The 17,341-nt window shown below is 42.5% G+C and overlaps 1 protein-coding gene across 1 annotated transcript in view; it reads left to right on the forward strand.

The window, feature by feature from the left end:
• Window positions 1-17,341, forward strand: part of LOC137522175 (otogelin-like) — a 245,595-nt gene that overhangs the window by 14,588 nt on the left and 213,666 nt on the right. Inside the window, exons 2-7 of the mRNA XM_068242207.1 lie at window positions 1,060-1,129; window positions 1,931-1,980; window positions 8,239-8,364; window positions 11,561-11,986; window positions 13,497-13,592; window positions 15,973-16,053. Coding sequence (XP_068098308.1) covers window positions 1,060-1,129; window positions 1,931-1,980; window positions 8,239-8,364; window positions 11,561-11,986; window positions 13,497-13,592; window positions 15,973-16,053 — 849 coding nt within the window. The remainder of the gene's footprint in view (window positions 1-1,059; window positions 1,130-1,930; window positions 1,981-8,238; window positions 8,365-11,560; window positions 11,987-13,496; window positions 13,593-15,972; window positions 16,054-17,341) is intronic.

A 17,341-nucleotide genomic window follows, 5' to 3' on the forward strand; every position in this document is an offset into this window, starting at 1 on the left:
TAGCTTTGCTGGTATTGAATGCTCACAGACCTTTACATAACCTTGAATGCTCATTATTTCTCAGTGCCTGGCTATAAATAATGACAGCAATCCATTGTGAAGTGCATGAAGGCAGGGCAGGATGTTTGCTCTATCATTGCTGCTGTTTCTTTCATTTTTCCTACTTTTACAGTGAACTCACCAAAGATCAGCTGGGAAGGTGCCCATACATCGGACAATGTATGGGCAGATCGACCAAGAGACAGATCAGAGAGAGATTTGTTGCCTGCCCATACACTGCAAGCTGATTCCAGATCGATTTGAGCATGAAATCCTTTGGGAATCAGCCTTTGGTTCCCCCAATATAAAATGTGCCCCATGTAGTGTACATTACCTATCGGTGTCTGCCGCTGGATCCGTGCTCCGTCCACGTACACGTGCCCCACGTGGTTACCGGCATATACTTTGGCGTCACACACGTACCCACGTATATGCCGGCAACCATGTTGGGCACTTGTATGTCCATGGAGTCAGTGGCGGACATCAATAAGTATACTGCACAGGGCACATTTCATACTAAGGGGGGACAGCACCGGGGGTTTCTTTGCATTTGTCACTCGTCCCGATATCGCATGCCATTCCTGCCATGCACTCGATTAAGCATGTCGGCCCTACATCTTGCAGCATGTCCGATCGATACATGCAACCAATTTTGAACCAAAATTGATTGAATCGTCGATTAGGTATGCTCTTGGCGGCACCAATTTTCATCCGACTACAATAATCGAAATGGGTGATTGATTGGCCGCCAAGTCGCCTGAAGTATGGCCACCTTTGGTGTTTTCTGACTTTGTTCAAAGAGAGCTTAATGGAAATTGGTAATTGTGTTATCTCCTACTGACAAATCTTGTAAAGGACTCATTTATAGTTTAATAGATATATAGCCTTCTGATAATACAGTGCTTTAATTGTTGTTTTCCTTTTAGATTTAACCCTAGAATAAAAAGAGAGAAGAGTTCTCAGTCCCAAAAAAAGAATAGAAAAGTAATAACATTTTCGGTGTGTTTTTTGTTTTTGCAGCCTCTTGCGACTACAATGGGAAAAGTGTCAACCATGGGGAAACACTACAAACTGAAGACTGCCAGCTTTGGTAAGTATCCAGATCTGCTAATCAAAGTAAAGCAGCATACTGCTTTTAATAAAATACTTGTGTTTAAGCCAAGACTTGTTAAAAGATAAGCCTAATTACAGCATAAATATATTAAATTGGTTTTGATTTGCACCGTGATAACTAATGAAACTATAAATCAATTCAGAGTCCTTCTGCCGTCATATTGGTAAGGAGCACTTCCCCTCCACAACAGCCTGTACACTGTACACCAGCTCTAATATCAGTGCACCCTTCCCCATGCCTAAGTGCAAACGCTCCAGTTTTGTGTGAAGGCTTTGTCCATCTTATCTGTACAATCTTCATATGAAAACCATTATCCCACCACTAGGTATAAACAGAAGAGCCTTAGTAGATAGAAGTCCAATGTTATAAGCTCTAAAAAGTCACATGAAATTACTTTCCACCACATAATCACATGTTATTTTCTACATGTTAGCAAAAACCAGCACATCTTCTGTGTAGAGATTTCCCACAAAATATGGTTTCCCAGATAGTGGACCATAAAATATTAAAAAAGCTCTCTAACTGTAGACTAACATTTTTACTGACAATTCCTGAATGTGCCCCTTTGTGACTTGCCTTGCATTGTTGCTGAGAAATCTATGGCACTTTGCAACCTGAGCAATATGGCTATGGGTAAGCCCTGTAGTATTATTGATTATTTCATTAAACACAGTTTTGACTAAAACATAAACTCACATACTGGTTCTGTAAACTTAAAAACACCAAAATACCAAAATAAAACTTGTCTAAATAAACCTTTTTCTTTTTAACTTACAGTGAATGTTCAAATGGCAAACTTGAGTGTAACCCAGCGGCACAATGCAAGAGTAAGTTGTTGTTTAGGGCCTTAATGGGCTGTAAAACTCTATGAGGGCTCGTTTCCACCAGGGGTGATTCACAGCATTTCCTAGCATGCAAATTCATATACAGAAACGCAGCCTATTGAAATCAATGCGTGTGTGTGTGTGTGTGTGGGGGGGGGGGGGGGGGCAGCATGTAGCAAAACATTGGAGACCATCTGCAAATTCCGATAGATGTGCATGGCCCTGCTAGAGGGATTTCATGTCGTTTTTTGCAATTGCAATTTTTCTATTAAAATTACGTGAATAATTGTATTTAGCACATTACAATCATCACTAGTTGCTATGAGGGTTATAATTTAGGGTTCAGAATATTCTCCTGGAAAACCAGCTAACTTATCACATTAACACCTCCTGTCATGTCATTTTTATGCTATTCAGGCCTCCTTTTTCATGCTAATCGGTGGTACTCGTATATAAACACTAAAATTACCATATATCCCTTTCTGAAAGGAACTAGCAATAAACTTGGTTTGCAAATGCATAAAAACGGCACTATATTTCAAGTTTTGTTTTTGCCTGGACTTAGGCTTTAAAGAGGAGCTGTTAGCCATACTATGTCAGAAAAGAGCCCCCACATATATTAGTAGATAAATACTTGCTCTATTTACATAACATATGTATTGCACTCACTGTCCACATTTTGATTTCAGTGAGATTTATACAGTAAATAAAGATAATTCTGTTTCTGTCAGTTTCTATTTTAGAATCCCTGTGTCTGAAGCCAATCCTGATGTCATTTCCTCCCTTAGGCCTCGTTCACATTGCGTTCCGATCGTGTTAGCATTGGACTTTTTTTTAAGCAATTTTTTTTCCCTTCCTGGCGATTTCTGTTCATTGGATGTTTTTGGTAAGCGTTTTTGTAGTCGTTTTTGCAGAGCAATTCCATTTTTTCACTTCCTGACGTCAGTCAGGAAGTGAACTCTTTGATCCGGAAAAGAATAAATACAATGGGCCATATGCTATTGCTGAACTCGCCAGCGCTAAGCACTGGCGAGTTCTTAACTTAGGCAATGGGGGCATCGCCTAATCTTACTAAATTTTAGACCCCCCCAGGCGGAAAAGAACTCGCTTGGGCGATCTAATCGCCCAGCGAGTTCTTAACACGGTATCCAATTATTCTGTTCATGCCTCCGGGAAGCGATGCTTCCCGGCAGACATGAGCGTTAGATTAGACCTGCAAAAAGCAGGTCTAAACCAGCTAACGCACGTCGTCGCCGCAGCATCTGGGGGTCTTCTTTAATAAGGAGACCCCCAGAGCTCCCCGTCGGGTCGCCGCACAGTTTAGAAGCCCCCGCGCAGCTCTGCAAAGGCTCCCCTGTCATTATATGTACCGCCGCCGATCACCTGAGGCCTCTCGCTGCAAAATCCATCACGTAATTACAGTGTATCTAACACTGTAATTACTGTCCACATAGAAGGAGCCCGGGCAAAGCATCTTTGAATCTGCAGCCGGGCTCCCCATTGGTCCGCTGTCTGAACCAATAAAATGGCTCAGACAGCGGACCAATGGGGAGCCCGGCTGCAGATTCAAAGATGCTTTGCCAGGGCTCCTTCTATGCGGACAGTAATTACAGTGTTAGATACACTGTAATTACGTGATGGATTTTGCGGCGAGAGGCGTCGGGTGATCAGCGGCGGTACGTATAATGACAGGGGAGCCTTTGCAGAGCTGTGCGGGGGCTTCTAAGCTGTGTGGAGACTCAATGGGGAGCTCCGGGGGTCTCCTTATTAAAGGAGACCCCCAGATGCTGCGGCGGAAGATAGCGGCGATGTTCAGCGGGCGAGTACGCATGTGTGGGGAGTGAGGCCGTGGTGCTGATGGACAGCACCACAGCGTAAACCTCACTCCCCATCGCTCGGTAAAAGGGAGCATCGCTCAGGCTTTTGCCTGAGTAATGCTCCCTAACGATCGGCCATCGCGCGAAGGATATGGGCAATAGGATTTGCCGGTAATCCTCGCGCGATGGCAAGGTGATAAGTAGCTCGCATCTGCAAGCTACTTATCACCTTGAATAGGATATGGCCCAATGTGTTTATTCTTAAAAAGCGTGAACGCAATCGCTGCACAAAGCAATTTTGTGAGCATTTTTCCTATACCTTCCATTGTAGCAAAATCACCCCAAAAATGGTCCATGCAGTGCTTCTTTGAGCGGAAAGCGGACAGATCGCCCTAATCTGAACTAGCGCATAGGATAGCATGGTGTAAGCACTTTCAGGGCGATTTTGAAAAATCGCAGGCACTTAAAAAAAATCTAAAAATGCCTCCAGTGTGAACGAGCACTCACTCTGTTTCCTCTCCTCTTTTTGATTGTGTATGCATTGCCTGCCCTCCTTCCAGTCTTCAGACACTCCCACACAGCTCTGCAGTAAGAAGTGCATCGTCACAAATCATTGTGTGACTTTGCAGACCTGGTTATTTGTATGGATCGGATTTCAGCTGAGTCACTTTCTTAGGTTCTCAGCAGAAGAAATTGGCCAATCAGAGAGGAACAGAAGTGTAAGAGGGAGGGAAACACGGGAGTGAAATAAACTTCAGCCAATCAGGCTGCATTAATTATGTCTGAGGGGAAAAATGGAGGAAAGTAAAGAAGAAAAAAAAACAGCATACACTGCAACTGGTAAATGACCTGGACCTGGTGAATTATATTCTATTGAGAAGAAAAATAAGAGTGATTTTTAACTTTGGGATTGCCTGGTTAGCATCCTTATTATTTGTTTACCACACCAAAATAGAGAATTGATTTTTGATTTTATGCCTGACAGTAACTCTTTAACAGCTACCAGCTAAAATAATTGGAATTGTCTGTTCCCAAACTCCTCACCATACGTTCCACCAAAAAAAACCTATAAGCCCTTTCCTACAGCAACCTCTTTTATTACACAGGTATGTTTGTAATATAACTAGTAATGGTCAATGCAGGGCCGGGCCGAGGCATAGGCTGGAGAGGCTCCAGCCTCAGGGCGCAGTGTAGGAGGGGGCGCACAATTCAGTCAGCTGCCATGCCTAATTGTGTTTGAAGCAGAAAGAAATAAGAAAAGGGGATACATAGCAGTGACTGCAAGCCAGATAACTAGATATTAAGGTGTTGGGGAGGTTGTGGGCCCTGTGGCACCTCTTAGTCTAATAGCAATCAGTGTGTGACGGCTGGGGTGGCAGGGATGGAGGGGCGCACTTTGGTGTCTCAGCCTTGGGTGCTGGAAGACCTTGTCCCGCCTCTGGGTCAATGAGATGCAAATAATTTTGAGTTGATGCACCATTATACAAATTTTGTGTGCAAATGTATGCAGTTTTAACATGAACCAATCAAATCCTGCTGAGGTAAAATTTGATTGGTCCATTTTCAAGGTGCATACATTTGCATAATCCTGCATCAACTCAAAATTATTTGCATCTCATTGACTGTCCCTAGTTGTGACCCAATGTCTAGCCAGCTCCTCGGCAGGGGATATACATGGAGAAAACTAGAAAACTCATACATTTTTACATCTGTGCTATATGGTATGTACAGTGGGTTGCAAAAGTATATCGGCCCTCTTGAAGTTTTCCACATTTTGTCACATTACTGCCACAAACATGAATCAATTTTATTGACCAACGCAATGAAAGACCAACACAAAGTGGTGTACACGTGAGAAGTGGAACGAAAATAACACATGATTCCAAACATTTTTTACAAATAAATAACTGCAAAGTGATGTGTGCATAATTATTCGGCCCCTTTGATCTGATTGCAGTCAGTTTCCTATAGACATTGCCTGATGAGTGCTAATGACTAAATAGAGTGCACCTGTGTGTAATCTAATGTCAGTACAAATACAGCTGCTCTGTGACGGCCTCAGAGGTTGTCTAAGAGAATATTGGGAGCAACAACACCGTGAAGTCCAAAGAACACACCAGACAGGTCAGGGATCAAGTTATTGAGAAATTTAAAGCAGGCTTAGGCTACAAAAAGATTTCCAAAGCCTTGAACATCCCACGGAGCACTGTTCAAGCGATCATTCAGAAATGGAAGGAGTATGGCACAACTGTAAACCTACCAAGACAAGGCCATCCACCTAAACTCACAGGCCGAAAAAGGAAAGCGCTGATCAGAAATGCAGTCAAGAGGCCCATGGTGACTCTGGACGAGCTGCAGAAATCTACAGCTCATGTGGGAGACTCTGTCCATAGGACAACTATTAGTCATGCACTGTACAAAGTTGGCCTTTATGGAAGAGTGGCAAGAAGAAAGGCATTGTTAACAGAAAGCATAATAAGTCCCGTTTGCAGTTTGCCACAAGCCATGTGGGGGACACAGCAACCATGTGGAAGAAGGTGCTCTGGTCAGATGAGACCAAAATGGAACTTTTTGGCCAAAATGCAAAACGCTATGTGTGGTGGAAAACTAACACTGCACATCACTCTGAACACACCATCCCCACTGTCAAATATGGTGGTGGCAGCATCATGCTCGGGGGGTGCATCTCTTCAGCAGGGACGGGGAAGCTGGTCAGAGTTGATGGGAAGATGGATGGAGCCAAATACAGGGAAAACTTGGAAGAAAACCTCTTGGAGACTGCAAAAGACTTGAGACTGGGGCGGATGTTGACCTTCCATCAGGACAACGACCCTAAACATAAAGCCAGGGCAACAATGGAATGTTTTAAAACCAAACATATCTATGTGTTAGAATGGCCCAGTCAAAGTCCAGATCTAAATCCAATCGAGAATCTGTGGCAAGATCTGAAAACTGCTGTTCACAAACGCTGTCCATCTAATCTGACTGAGCTGGAGCTGTTTTGCAAAGAAGAATGGGCAAGGATTTCAGTCTCTAGATGTGCAAAGCTGGTATAGACATACCCTAAAAAACTGGCAGCTGTAATTGCAGCAAAAGGTGGTTCTACAAAGTATTGACTCAAGGGGCCGAAAAATTACGCACACACCACTTTGCAGTTATTTACGTGTAAAAAATGTTTGGAATAATGTATGATTTTCGTTCCACTTCTCTCGTGTACAACACTTTGTTTTGGTCTTTCACGTGGAATTCCAATAAAATTGATGCATGTTTGTGGCAGTAATGTGACAAAATGTGGAAAACTTCAAGGGGGCCGAATACTTTTGCAACCCACTGTATATTTTCTACATGACCCTAACATATTACCTTTTTACTTATATTTTAGCTTCATTTATTGTATGAATGTCCAACTCCAGTCCCCAATTTCCAGGGTCCTCACACGTTTTAATTCATGGTACTAAGGCCTCTTCTGCAGGAGCAGTTGAACTGTGTGCTCAGCAAGCAGTTACCAGGCAGCAGTGAGCAGTTGCTAGGCAGCAGCAAGCAGTTGTGAGAGTTTGAGAGGCTTTACACTGCCTATCAACTGCCTGTGGAAAAGTGGCCTGAATAAGGTGGTTTTCGAAAAGGATAGGAGGCGCCCGTGTAGTGTATTCAGTGTTCCCTTTATATAAAGAGACTCCACTTGGTAAAGGGTTTAGAAGGTTTTATTTAGCACAATAGACAACGCGTTCTGCGGCCCAAACCGCTTCCTCAGGTCAAGTACAGGTGCTTAGGACGGAGCCTGGAGAGCCTGAGCGCCCAAAAACTTTTTGGTGCTCAGGCTCTCCAGGTTCCGTCCTAAGCACCTGTACTTGACCTGAGGAAGCGGTTTGGGCCACGAAACGCGTTGTCTATTGTGCTAAATAAAACCTTCTAAACCCTTTACCAAGTGGAGTCTCTTTATATAAAGGGAACACTGAATACACTACACGGGCGCCTCCTGTCCCTTTTGAAAAACGATCCTGTACCACCCCATTAGTGGGGTTCTTCACGACTAACTAGAAGTGAAGCCTTTTCCTATGGAGCAGCGACCGACCATCACAAAGACCGAGTGGTGACGGGATTTCCCTACACGCCTGTACAAGTGGTTGCCTTTATAGCAACCTACACTTGTGAGTATATTTACTCTTAATTTTATTTCTTTTACCTGAAGATAATACACCATAAGGGCTCCTGGTACCCCTGCGGGTTTTTTTCTTTTTCTCCTACACTGTACTAGTTACAACCTCCAGACTGAATGAGGTGTGATTCATCAACTAGGACACATTTCTCCATTTCTCTGTTCATTCTAAACACTGGCATGGATATGGCCCTTGAAGACTGGAGTTGGACATTAACTCCTTTAACTCCTTTTAACATAGCACACCCGTTGTAACTGACATTACATATGATTTTTTTCATTAAACAGTAAGACTTCCTCCTCCAGATGAAAATGATGTTCTTCTTGATGCTGGAAATGATCCCAACATCATTGAAACTAGCAATGCCAAGCCTTTACACCGTGTCAAGCGAGGTGCAGGCATGGGAGCCTCTAGTACGTACCAGACTTTTTCAGAAAATATAAAAATGCTTTGTGTTAGTATGAATGTCTGTTGATCTCAATGGGTCATGTGCAGGACTTGTAATGCTGCCTATTTTGGAAAGTGTGATTAGAATTGGAAAACGAAAAAGGCAAATCTTTAAAATAAGTATTTAATTAAAGGTAAGGTATATGCCCCTATTTTAATCCACAAAAACTGAGGCGAAAATCTCAGCTCATACTTGGATCACCTGCTTCCTCTCCACAGCTCCATGGTTGCAACTTGCCACTCCCTCCCTTTCCCCGACCAGATTTCTGTAAAGGCCTCAATGGCATGAGCCTTGGGCGGCAATAACCCAAAGGGGCACCTGGATGTGAAATAGGGGTTGCTTCATATGAAAAAGGAAGGTGCAAATTGGGAACAACATATGGAAAACAGAAGCTGATGCTCAAGGGAGCTGTACATGAAAGAGAGTGGCTGCATACATGGATTTTACACATGGAAGAGGGGTCTGCACGCGGAATGGGAGGGGCGCTACTGCACATGTGCACATGGAAGGGGAGCCCTACATGCTTGGTCTAGGGGCAGTAAAAGTATAAATCCTACCTTGCCTCTGACATAACACTTATGCTGGAGAAGACATGATGGTGGTACAAGTTAGGAACGCATAGTGAAAGAAATAATTATAGCACTGGTTAGGGGGCTTATAGCGGAACATAACTATTACCACTGTTAGGACCGCTAGTCTGTCACTCATCATGTCTGCTAGCGCCACAGCTTTTTCCTTGTCCTGTGTGCAGCTTCCCACCTATCAGGTTTGTATAAAATGCACATTAGAATTAAGTCTTTGAGGTCTTGCATAAGGCTCATTGAGATTGGTTGACAAGGTTTTGAGAAATCATTTTTGTTAAGAATTTTAAATTCATTATGCTGACTGCTTCACATCTCAGATCTAAGCAAAGAGTTCAAGAATAGAATTAATGCAGAGCTGACATCTTTAAAGTGTATCTGAATTCAGAAATGTCTTTGCAAACACAAGCTGTGGATGGGTTCCCCTCAAAAGAGAACCCCCCATACTTTGTTTACAAACAGTATGCTCTTTTCAGAATATTAACCTCTTGAGGACCGCAGTGCTAAACCCCCCTAGTGACCAGGCCATTTTTAGTAAAATAGGCCACTGCAGCTTTAAGGCTAAGCTGCAGGGCTGCACAACACAGCACACAAGTGATTTCCTCCCCCCTTTTCTCCCCACCAACATAGCTCTCTGTTGGTGGGGTCTGATCGCTCCCCCATGTTTATTTTTTTAACAAATATTATTGCTGATGTTTTTAATTTAAAAAAACTGTTTCTTTAAATATCTACCCTCCCTCCCCACAGCCAGCCAATTATGGCCATCGGCTGTCATAGGCTTCTGCCTATGAGAGCTGATCGCTCTCTTGTCCCCCAGGGGGACAGCCGTGTGACACGGCTGTCCCCAGTACAGTGCTGCTGCCGATCGCAGAGCTGTACATGTAAATAGACGGCGATCACGCCGTCTAACAGTCTCCCAAGCAGCAATAGCCGCTCGGAGACTGAAGGCGGGGTGGAGCTCTGCCCCCCAAGCAGGAGATACGCGCGCAGCCTGAGTGTGATCTCCTGCAAAACAGATCCCCAGGACTTTACGCCAATCGGCGTTAGGTGATCCTGGGGCTGCCGCCGCGGCCACGCCCATCAGCGTGACGCGGTTGGCAAGAGGTTAACAGCAGTCTCTGGCCCCTTAAGGACCAGAGGCCACTGGTACACAAAACGGGACTCACCGACGTCATGCAGCATGGACCCGCCATGCTCGCCATTTGCGATGCTCTCCCATCACTGAAGCCCACTCACTCTATCGTAGCAATGACAGCAGAGCTCCGTGAGCCAGTCAGGAGCCAATTAAATCATCCCCTGACCAGCTCATGAAGCTCTAATGCCATACCGACAGCAGGGTGAGTGAGCTGTAGCAGCGGGAGAGTGGTGCAATCAGTGGTAGTGGTGGGAGTATGTGGTGGGCTAATTGAAATCTATGCCCTGGCAGGGACCGGTCCCAAACAGGGCATAGATTTCAATTAGCCCGGCCCAGTTTTAATACTGTTATCACTGTTGAAGTTTGTAATGAAGAACTATGTATGTTAACAGTGATGACTTACTGGGCTCGATTCACTAAAGCATGCTAACACTTAGCATGACAGTGATCAGCCACCTTGCACGTGATATCATGTGCTAAGTATCATTATCATATCAGTATCATTCACTGCAGATCACGCAAACGGAATGTAGAGCAAGAATTATTACTGTACGTGTGCTTACATTAACATGTGAGTTAATGCAATACGGCGCGCGCAAAGTTTAACGCGCGTTGCTTTATATACTGTATACAGTAATAATTAATGATCTACATTCCGTTTGCGCGATCTGCAGTGACTTCACGTGACAATGATACTTAGCACATGATAATGATACTTCGCACATGATAATGATACTTAGCACATGATAATAATACTTCGCGCGAAATAATGATGCTTAGCACATGATAATGATACTTCGCACGTGATAATGATACTTAGCATGTGATAATGATACTTAGCACATGCAAAGCCTTTACACGTGATAACTGAGTTATCACACTTTTGTGAATCAAGCCCAATGACCTTGTGCTGTAAATACTTTACATGCAAGTTTCCCTTAAAGTGAATAACCATGAAGTGAATCAAATATTAGATAGGGATGTGAGCTGTACAGGAGGAAATGCCATTTTCAGAATTTTCAAGAATCATGTTGGCTGTTCCCATGAAACACAAAAAACACCGTGGCCATATTCAATTCCCTTTTTCTCCTAAGTTTTCACCTAGGATATTATTTTTTCATGTTCTGTTAAAACATTTGTTTTTAAGCACTCTGTAGTTGAAAACGTGCAAAAAGCAGGTGAAAAATTACTGCCAGATTTATTCGGAGTATTTTCTTGCTTGCTGGTGGCTTAAAACGCATTTTATTGATAAGGTATGAAAATATCACCTAGGAGAAAACTCAGGCGAAAAAGTGAATTGAATAAGGGCCATTGTGCAGTTCTGCCCAGCAAGATAAAAGAGCAGTGTGCATTAGTATAATGTTATTTAAGAAATTTAATTTAAAACATTACAGCAGTGAGGACAAGTAATTAAAACTTTTGTGTTTAATTTTTGTAAATCATAGTGCTCAAAGGAGGTGCCAGCATCTCCATTGGTGGAAAATCCATGGGAGGAAGTGCTGATGTGAAGACCTCTGTGATTAGCAGCAGTAGTGACGTGAAGACTTCCATGATCAGTGGAGGTAGTGACGTGAAGACTTCTGTGATCAGTGGAGGTAGTGACATCAAGACTTCTATGATCAGTGGAGGTAGTGACGTGAAGACTTCTGTGATCAGTGGAGGTGGTGACGTGAAGACTTCTGTGATCAGTGGAGGTAGTGACGTGAAGACTTCTGTGATCAGTGGAGGTGGTGACGTGAAGACTTCTGTGATCAGTGGAGGTAGTGATATGAAGACTTCTGTGATCAGTGGAGGTGGTAGCATAAACATTGGAGGAGGGTCATCACTGAAGATTGCTACGATTGCTCCTGTGATTGTGGAAAGTGTGAAGGGTGAGTGGCGAAGACCTTTTCTCACCTCCTCTGTTTCCTCTGTTAATAACTTTTGTTCAGATTAAGCTATAGATTTGCATTGGAGATAAGACAATGCTCTCAACAGTGGTAATTCTCTGATTACGAAGCTTCCCTCAAATGGAAGCCATGTCTGTCCTAACATTTGGTTACATTGGGGTTGAGAGAGAACAGTGGAGAACACTGGAGAACATACGTGGCCCACTAGATCTGGATGAAATATCTTGTAAATGTATAAACAGCTGTAAAAAATAATTAACTGCAATAATAATTAAAGAGAACCCAAGGTGAGAGGGATATAGAGACTGCCATATCTATTTTCTTGTAAACAATGCCAGTTTCCTGGCAGCCCTGCTGATGTTCTGGAAAAAGTAGTGTCTGAGTCAAAACCCTGGAACAAGCATATCGCTAATCTAGTGACTCCTGAGTCAGCTGAGTCAGAGTATCTGATCTGCTGCAAGCTTGTTCAGGGTCTATATCTAAAAGTATTAGAGACACAGGATAAGGAGGGCTGCCAGGCAACTAGCATTGTTAAAAGGAAATAAATATGGCAGCCTGTATATCCATCTCACCTCGGGTTCCCTTTAAAGGGTGTAATTATGAATTCCTACCAATGCCTGTATATTCCAGAGCATTTTCATATTGCCCACATATAAAACAGCACAGAGTATCTTGATCTATGTACAAATCCCACAGTTGCTCAAGGCATACACACTCTAATATCCCTACCATTGTCTAGGGTGAATTTGGGGGAAGACAGAAAACCAACCAGTGTATTTCTAGTATGGGGAAACCCAGATAAATTCAAGTAGAACATTCAAACTCAGAACAGATAGCATGCTTGGCAGGGATGCTAGCGCTTTAAGGCAACTCTCTTAAAGGGGACCCAAGGTGAGAGGGATATGGAGGCTGCCATATCTATTTCCTTGTAAACAATGCCAGTTGCCTGGTAGCCCTGTTGATGTTCTGGTATAATTAGTGTCTGAGTCAAAATCCTGAAATAAGCATATAGCTAATCCAGCAAAACCCGAGTCAGCTGAGTCAGAGTATCTGATCTGCTGCATGCTTGTTCAGCGTCTATATCTAAACGTATAAGAGATACAGGATCAGGAGGGCTGCCAGGCAACTATTATTGTTAAAGGAAATAAATATGGCAGTCAGTTTATCCATCTCACCACGGGTTTCCTTTAACCACCAAGTAGCCTAATTCCCTCCACCATTAATAATGTGATGCAAAGAGGAAGTGTAGGCAGCAGCCTATGTCAATTTCTAATGGTCATTTACCAAATGGTTTTCATCTTCATGATTTAACTTGTTGTAACCTGCTGTAATTGGAGGTACTTTCTCATGCTAGGATGTAAAGCGATGCAGTGAAAGATTTCTGGCTTGCTTAGAATTCATGCACGTTTCCCTAAGAACAGCAGGCCATACATCACGAACGATATACCATGCTTTTAATGCTAACTGTGTTTTCTTTGTTAAATTCCAACAGATGTCAATGTTAAAACCAATGTACAAGTGGGTGGTCTTGGTATCAGCGCTCAAGGTGGTCTAGCTGCAGCTGGGAACAGTGGAAGCGATGGAAAAGGTAAGTTAAGGTTCAACTTAATAAAAATCAGGACTCACTATTCACAGTAATTTTATTATTCCAACAATAGTATATGCTTCCGAAGTATTCTACTAATGGAGTTAAATATTTATTGGAATATTTTAGTATATTATATAGTTTAATATACTTGTATTTAGACTGTGCACTTAATGAGCGCTGTTGTTGAACAAATCACTCCACCAAATGTCACTTTGATATAAAGAGGATGACTATGGACTTGAGAGTTTCCATCAGCCCTATTTACATTTTCCCTCATGTCTATGCCTACGCTAACCTTAAAGGGAACCCGAGGTGAGAGTGACTTGGAGGCTGCCATATTTACTTCCTTTTAAATAATTCCAGTTGTCTAGCAGTCCTCCTGATCCTGTGTCTCTAATACTTTTAGTCACAGCCCCTGAACAAGCATATGCAGATCTGGTACTCTGACTCAGCGGACACAGGATTTACTGGATTAGCCATATGCTTGTTCCAGGGTATTGACTCAGAAACTAATGTATGCCAGAAGATCAACAGGACTGCCAGGCAACTGGCATTGTTTACAAGGAAACTGGCATTGTTTACAAGGAAATAAATATGGCAGCCTGCATATAACTCTCACCCTAGGTGTCCTTTAACTTAACTTTCACTTACTGAAAAACCTAGCCACGTGTTCCTTTTTCTCACAGATCATTTTCCAGAATGAATAAAGTACTAAAATAATTTATGATCACAGTAATCCTTGGTCATGGATGGAACTTTAAAGCCAAGGTCTAGGCAGAAACAAAGCTTAGAAGATAAAATATTTATTTCAAATTGTCCTACAATAGACGCCAGAGCTCATTAACTCCAACCAGAGACCAATTTTACAGCTAACAGAATTCAGCAGGCTAAAAACCCTGCCCCATTCCCAGGCTGAAGCAGATACAGCACCTGCCAGTTGGCTTCACATACAGTCCCTCCTCCTACATGGCATAATTTGAATTATGAACAGAGTATTGTGATCATGGGGTGGATCAATAATTGATCTATATATAGGCTTGTGGCCACTTAATAACAGTTACAGTGATCAGCTAGAGTACAATGCTTTGCTTATCTGCCTAGACTTCAACTTTAAACGATACATTCAAAATATGAATTAATGTTATACAAAGTTATATTTCTTGTTTTCCTCACCTATGATATTAAGTTGGTCATAAAAGTGACAAAGACAGATTCACTCACTAATTTACGCAGTATTGGTTAAGTTCATTTTCAATCTGCATCCAATTAGCATACACATTTGCATAAACTCAATGTTTGCTTTGTCTCGTTGACTGTCTCTCATGGAGATGTGGCCTACCTCATTGTTATAAATTGCTGTAGGAGGAATCTTTCTCTTTTCCTAAGAGAGGAGTGCCAAAGCACATGAGGGATTCTTAGAATTCCTGAAAATGTTACATTCAGCCATATAATATCTTTAATCATCTTGATTATGAATGGTCAGCTCCTTAAAGAGAACCCGAGGTGTGTTTAAAGAATGTTATCTGCATACAGAGGCTGGATCTGCCTATACAGCCCAGCCTCTGTTGCTATCCCAAACCCCACTAAGGTCCCCCTGCACTCAGCAATCCCTCATAAATCACAGCCATGCTGTGAGGCTGTGTTTACATCTGTAGTGTCAGTCTCAGCTGCTCCCCCGCCTCCTGCATAGCTCCGGTCCCTGCCCCCGTCCCTTCCCTCCAATCAGCAGGGAGGGAAGGGATGCAGGCGGGGACTGGAGTTCTGCAGGAGGCGGGGAGAGCAGCAGACTGACACTATAGAGATAAACACAGCCAGCTCTGACAAGCTGTTTGTCAGCAGCGTGGCTGTGATTTATGAGGGATTGCAGAGTGCAGGGGGACCTTAGGGGGGTTTGGGATAGCAACAGAGGCTGGGCTGTATAGGCAGATCCAGCCTCTGTATGCAGATAATATTCTTCAAACCCACCTCGGGTTCTCTTTAAAGGATATGTCTGAGAAAAAAAAAGATCTACTTCCCTGGGGCTTCCTTCAACCCCTGGCAGCCTATCTGTCCCTCGCCACAGCTCCGGTGTCCCGGGATCCCCTCCATTGCAGATGCCAATCTCGCCAGGTCGGGAACTATTGCGCTCGTGAATGCACTCACATAGCCTGGACCCCTCTGCCCAGGCACAGTAGATGCTGACCTGGCGAGGTCAGCATCTGCAACGCATGGGACAGATATGCTGCCGTGGCTGGAGAAAGCCCCAAGTAAGTAGACCGTGTTTTTCCTCACTGAGGTATCGTTTAAGTAAAATTAGTTCTGCTTCAAATATTGCCTTCTACATTATGAACGTCCCAGGAATGTGTGCAGTAACTGTGCTTCATTTGTTAATTTTATATAGGCAACATCAATGTACAGGCAGGTGGCATGAGTGGTGGCGTGCAAGCTGGAGTAGCTGTGAATGGTGGAGCAGATGCAAAAAGTAAGTTAAAACTCCTGCTAAAAAATTTACTAAGCCACTGTGGTAATGTGCAAGAATTAAGGGCTTTCTACCAAGGTTATGACAACATTGCATTTTTTCCTAGGTGATATTTTCACAGCTTGTAAATAAAATGCCTTTTAAACTACCAGGAAGTGGGAAAATACTCCAAATAATCTTTGATAGTACTTTTCATCTACTTTTTGGCTCTTGGTCAACTGCAAAATGCTACAAAGTTATTTTTAAAAGAAGTTGAAAAATTATCTCCTTGGAGAAACCTCAGGAGAAAAAGTTAATTGCATATGCCCCATGGTCCATATGGCTGATATACAATTACATTTTTCAACTGGGTATTCTCCTAGGTGATATATTCACAACTTAAACAAAGTAAATACATGCATTTTAAATCACCAGTAATCAAGAAAATATTCAAAATATTTATGATAATAGTTTTTCAATTACTTTTTGGTACTTTTTCAATTGAAAATGCTGAAAAGGTATTTTAAATACGAAATGAAAAATTGTCGCCTAGGAGAAATTTCAGGATGTATATGGGCATCATACCTGAATTATTAAATTACTCTCCTTGGCCCATATGCAGTTTCATTTTTCTCCTAGGTGATCTTTTCGCACCGTTATTTGGGAAATCATCATGCAGTAATAATACGTTTTCCATAGTAGCAGCTACTCTGCAAAAAATACTTATAATACTTTTGTATGGTGCTGGGCAGGGCATTTTGCTGCATACATTTTTAAATTGCTGCAATTTAAATGTACATTTGTATCTGAAAACAGAAGTACTTGATGGCAGTGCAAACGTGGGGTCTTTGCTTGGTCAGTTGAATGGAAAAACAGAAATAAGCAGCGGTAGTGTTTCAAAGACCATTACAATTAATGGAAACCAGGATATTAAGGGTGGTCTTGGAATACAATCCATTGGAGAAATGGAGGGAGGACAAAGTAAGTTAACGTTCCAAATAATTACCTTCATTATGAAATGTTTGGAACTAAATTCTATTCTACCTACTAAAGTCTTACTAACATATTTAATTAGTTTTCCATAGCAGCAGCTACTTTGCAAATAATGCTTGTAATACTTTTGGATGGTGCTGGGAATTTTGCTGCATACATTTTAAAATTGCTGCAGCTGCAGTTTAAATGTACATTTGTATCTGAAAACAGAACTGCTCGATGGCAATGTAAACGTGGGGTCTTTACTTGGTCAGTTGAATGGAAAAACAGAAATAAGTGGCGGTAGCTTTTCAAAGACCATTACCATAAATGGAAACCA

Source organism: Hyperolius riggenbachi, chromosome 6 (assembly GCF_040937935.1).
Source record: "Hyperolius riggenbachi isolate aHypRig1 chromosome 6, aHypRig1.pri, whole genome shotgun sequence".
In the NCBI taxonomy this organism is placed as follows: domain Eukaryota; kingdom Metazoa; phylum Chordata; class Amphibia; order Anura; family Hyperoliidae; genus Hyperolius; species Hyperolius riggenbachi.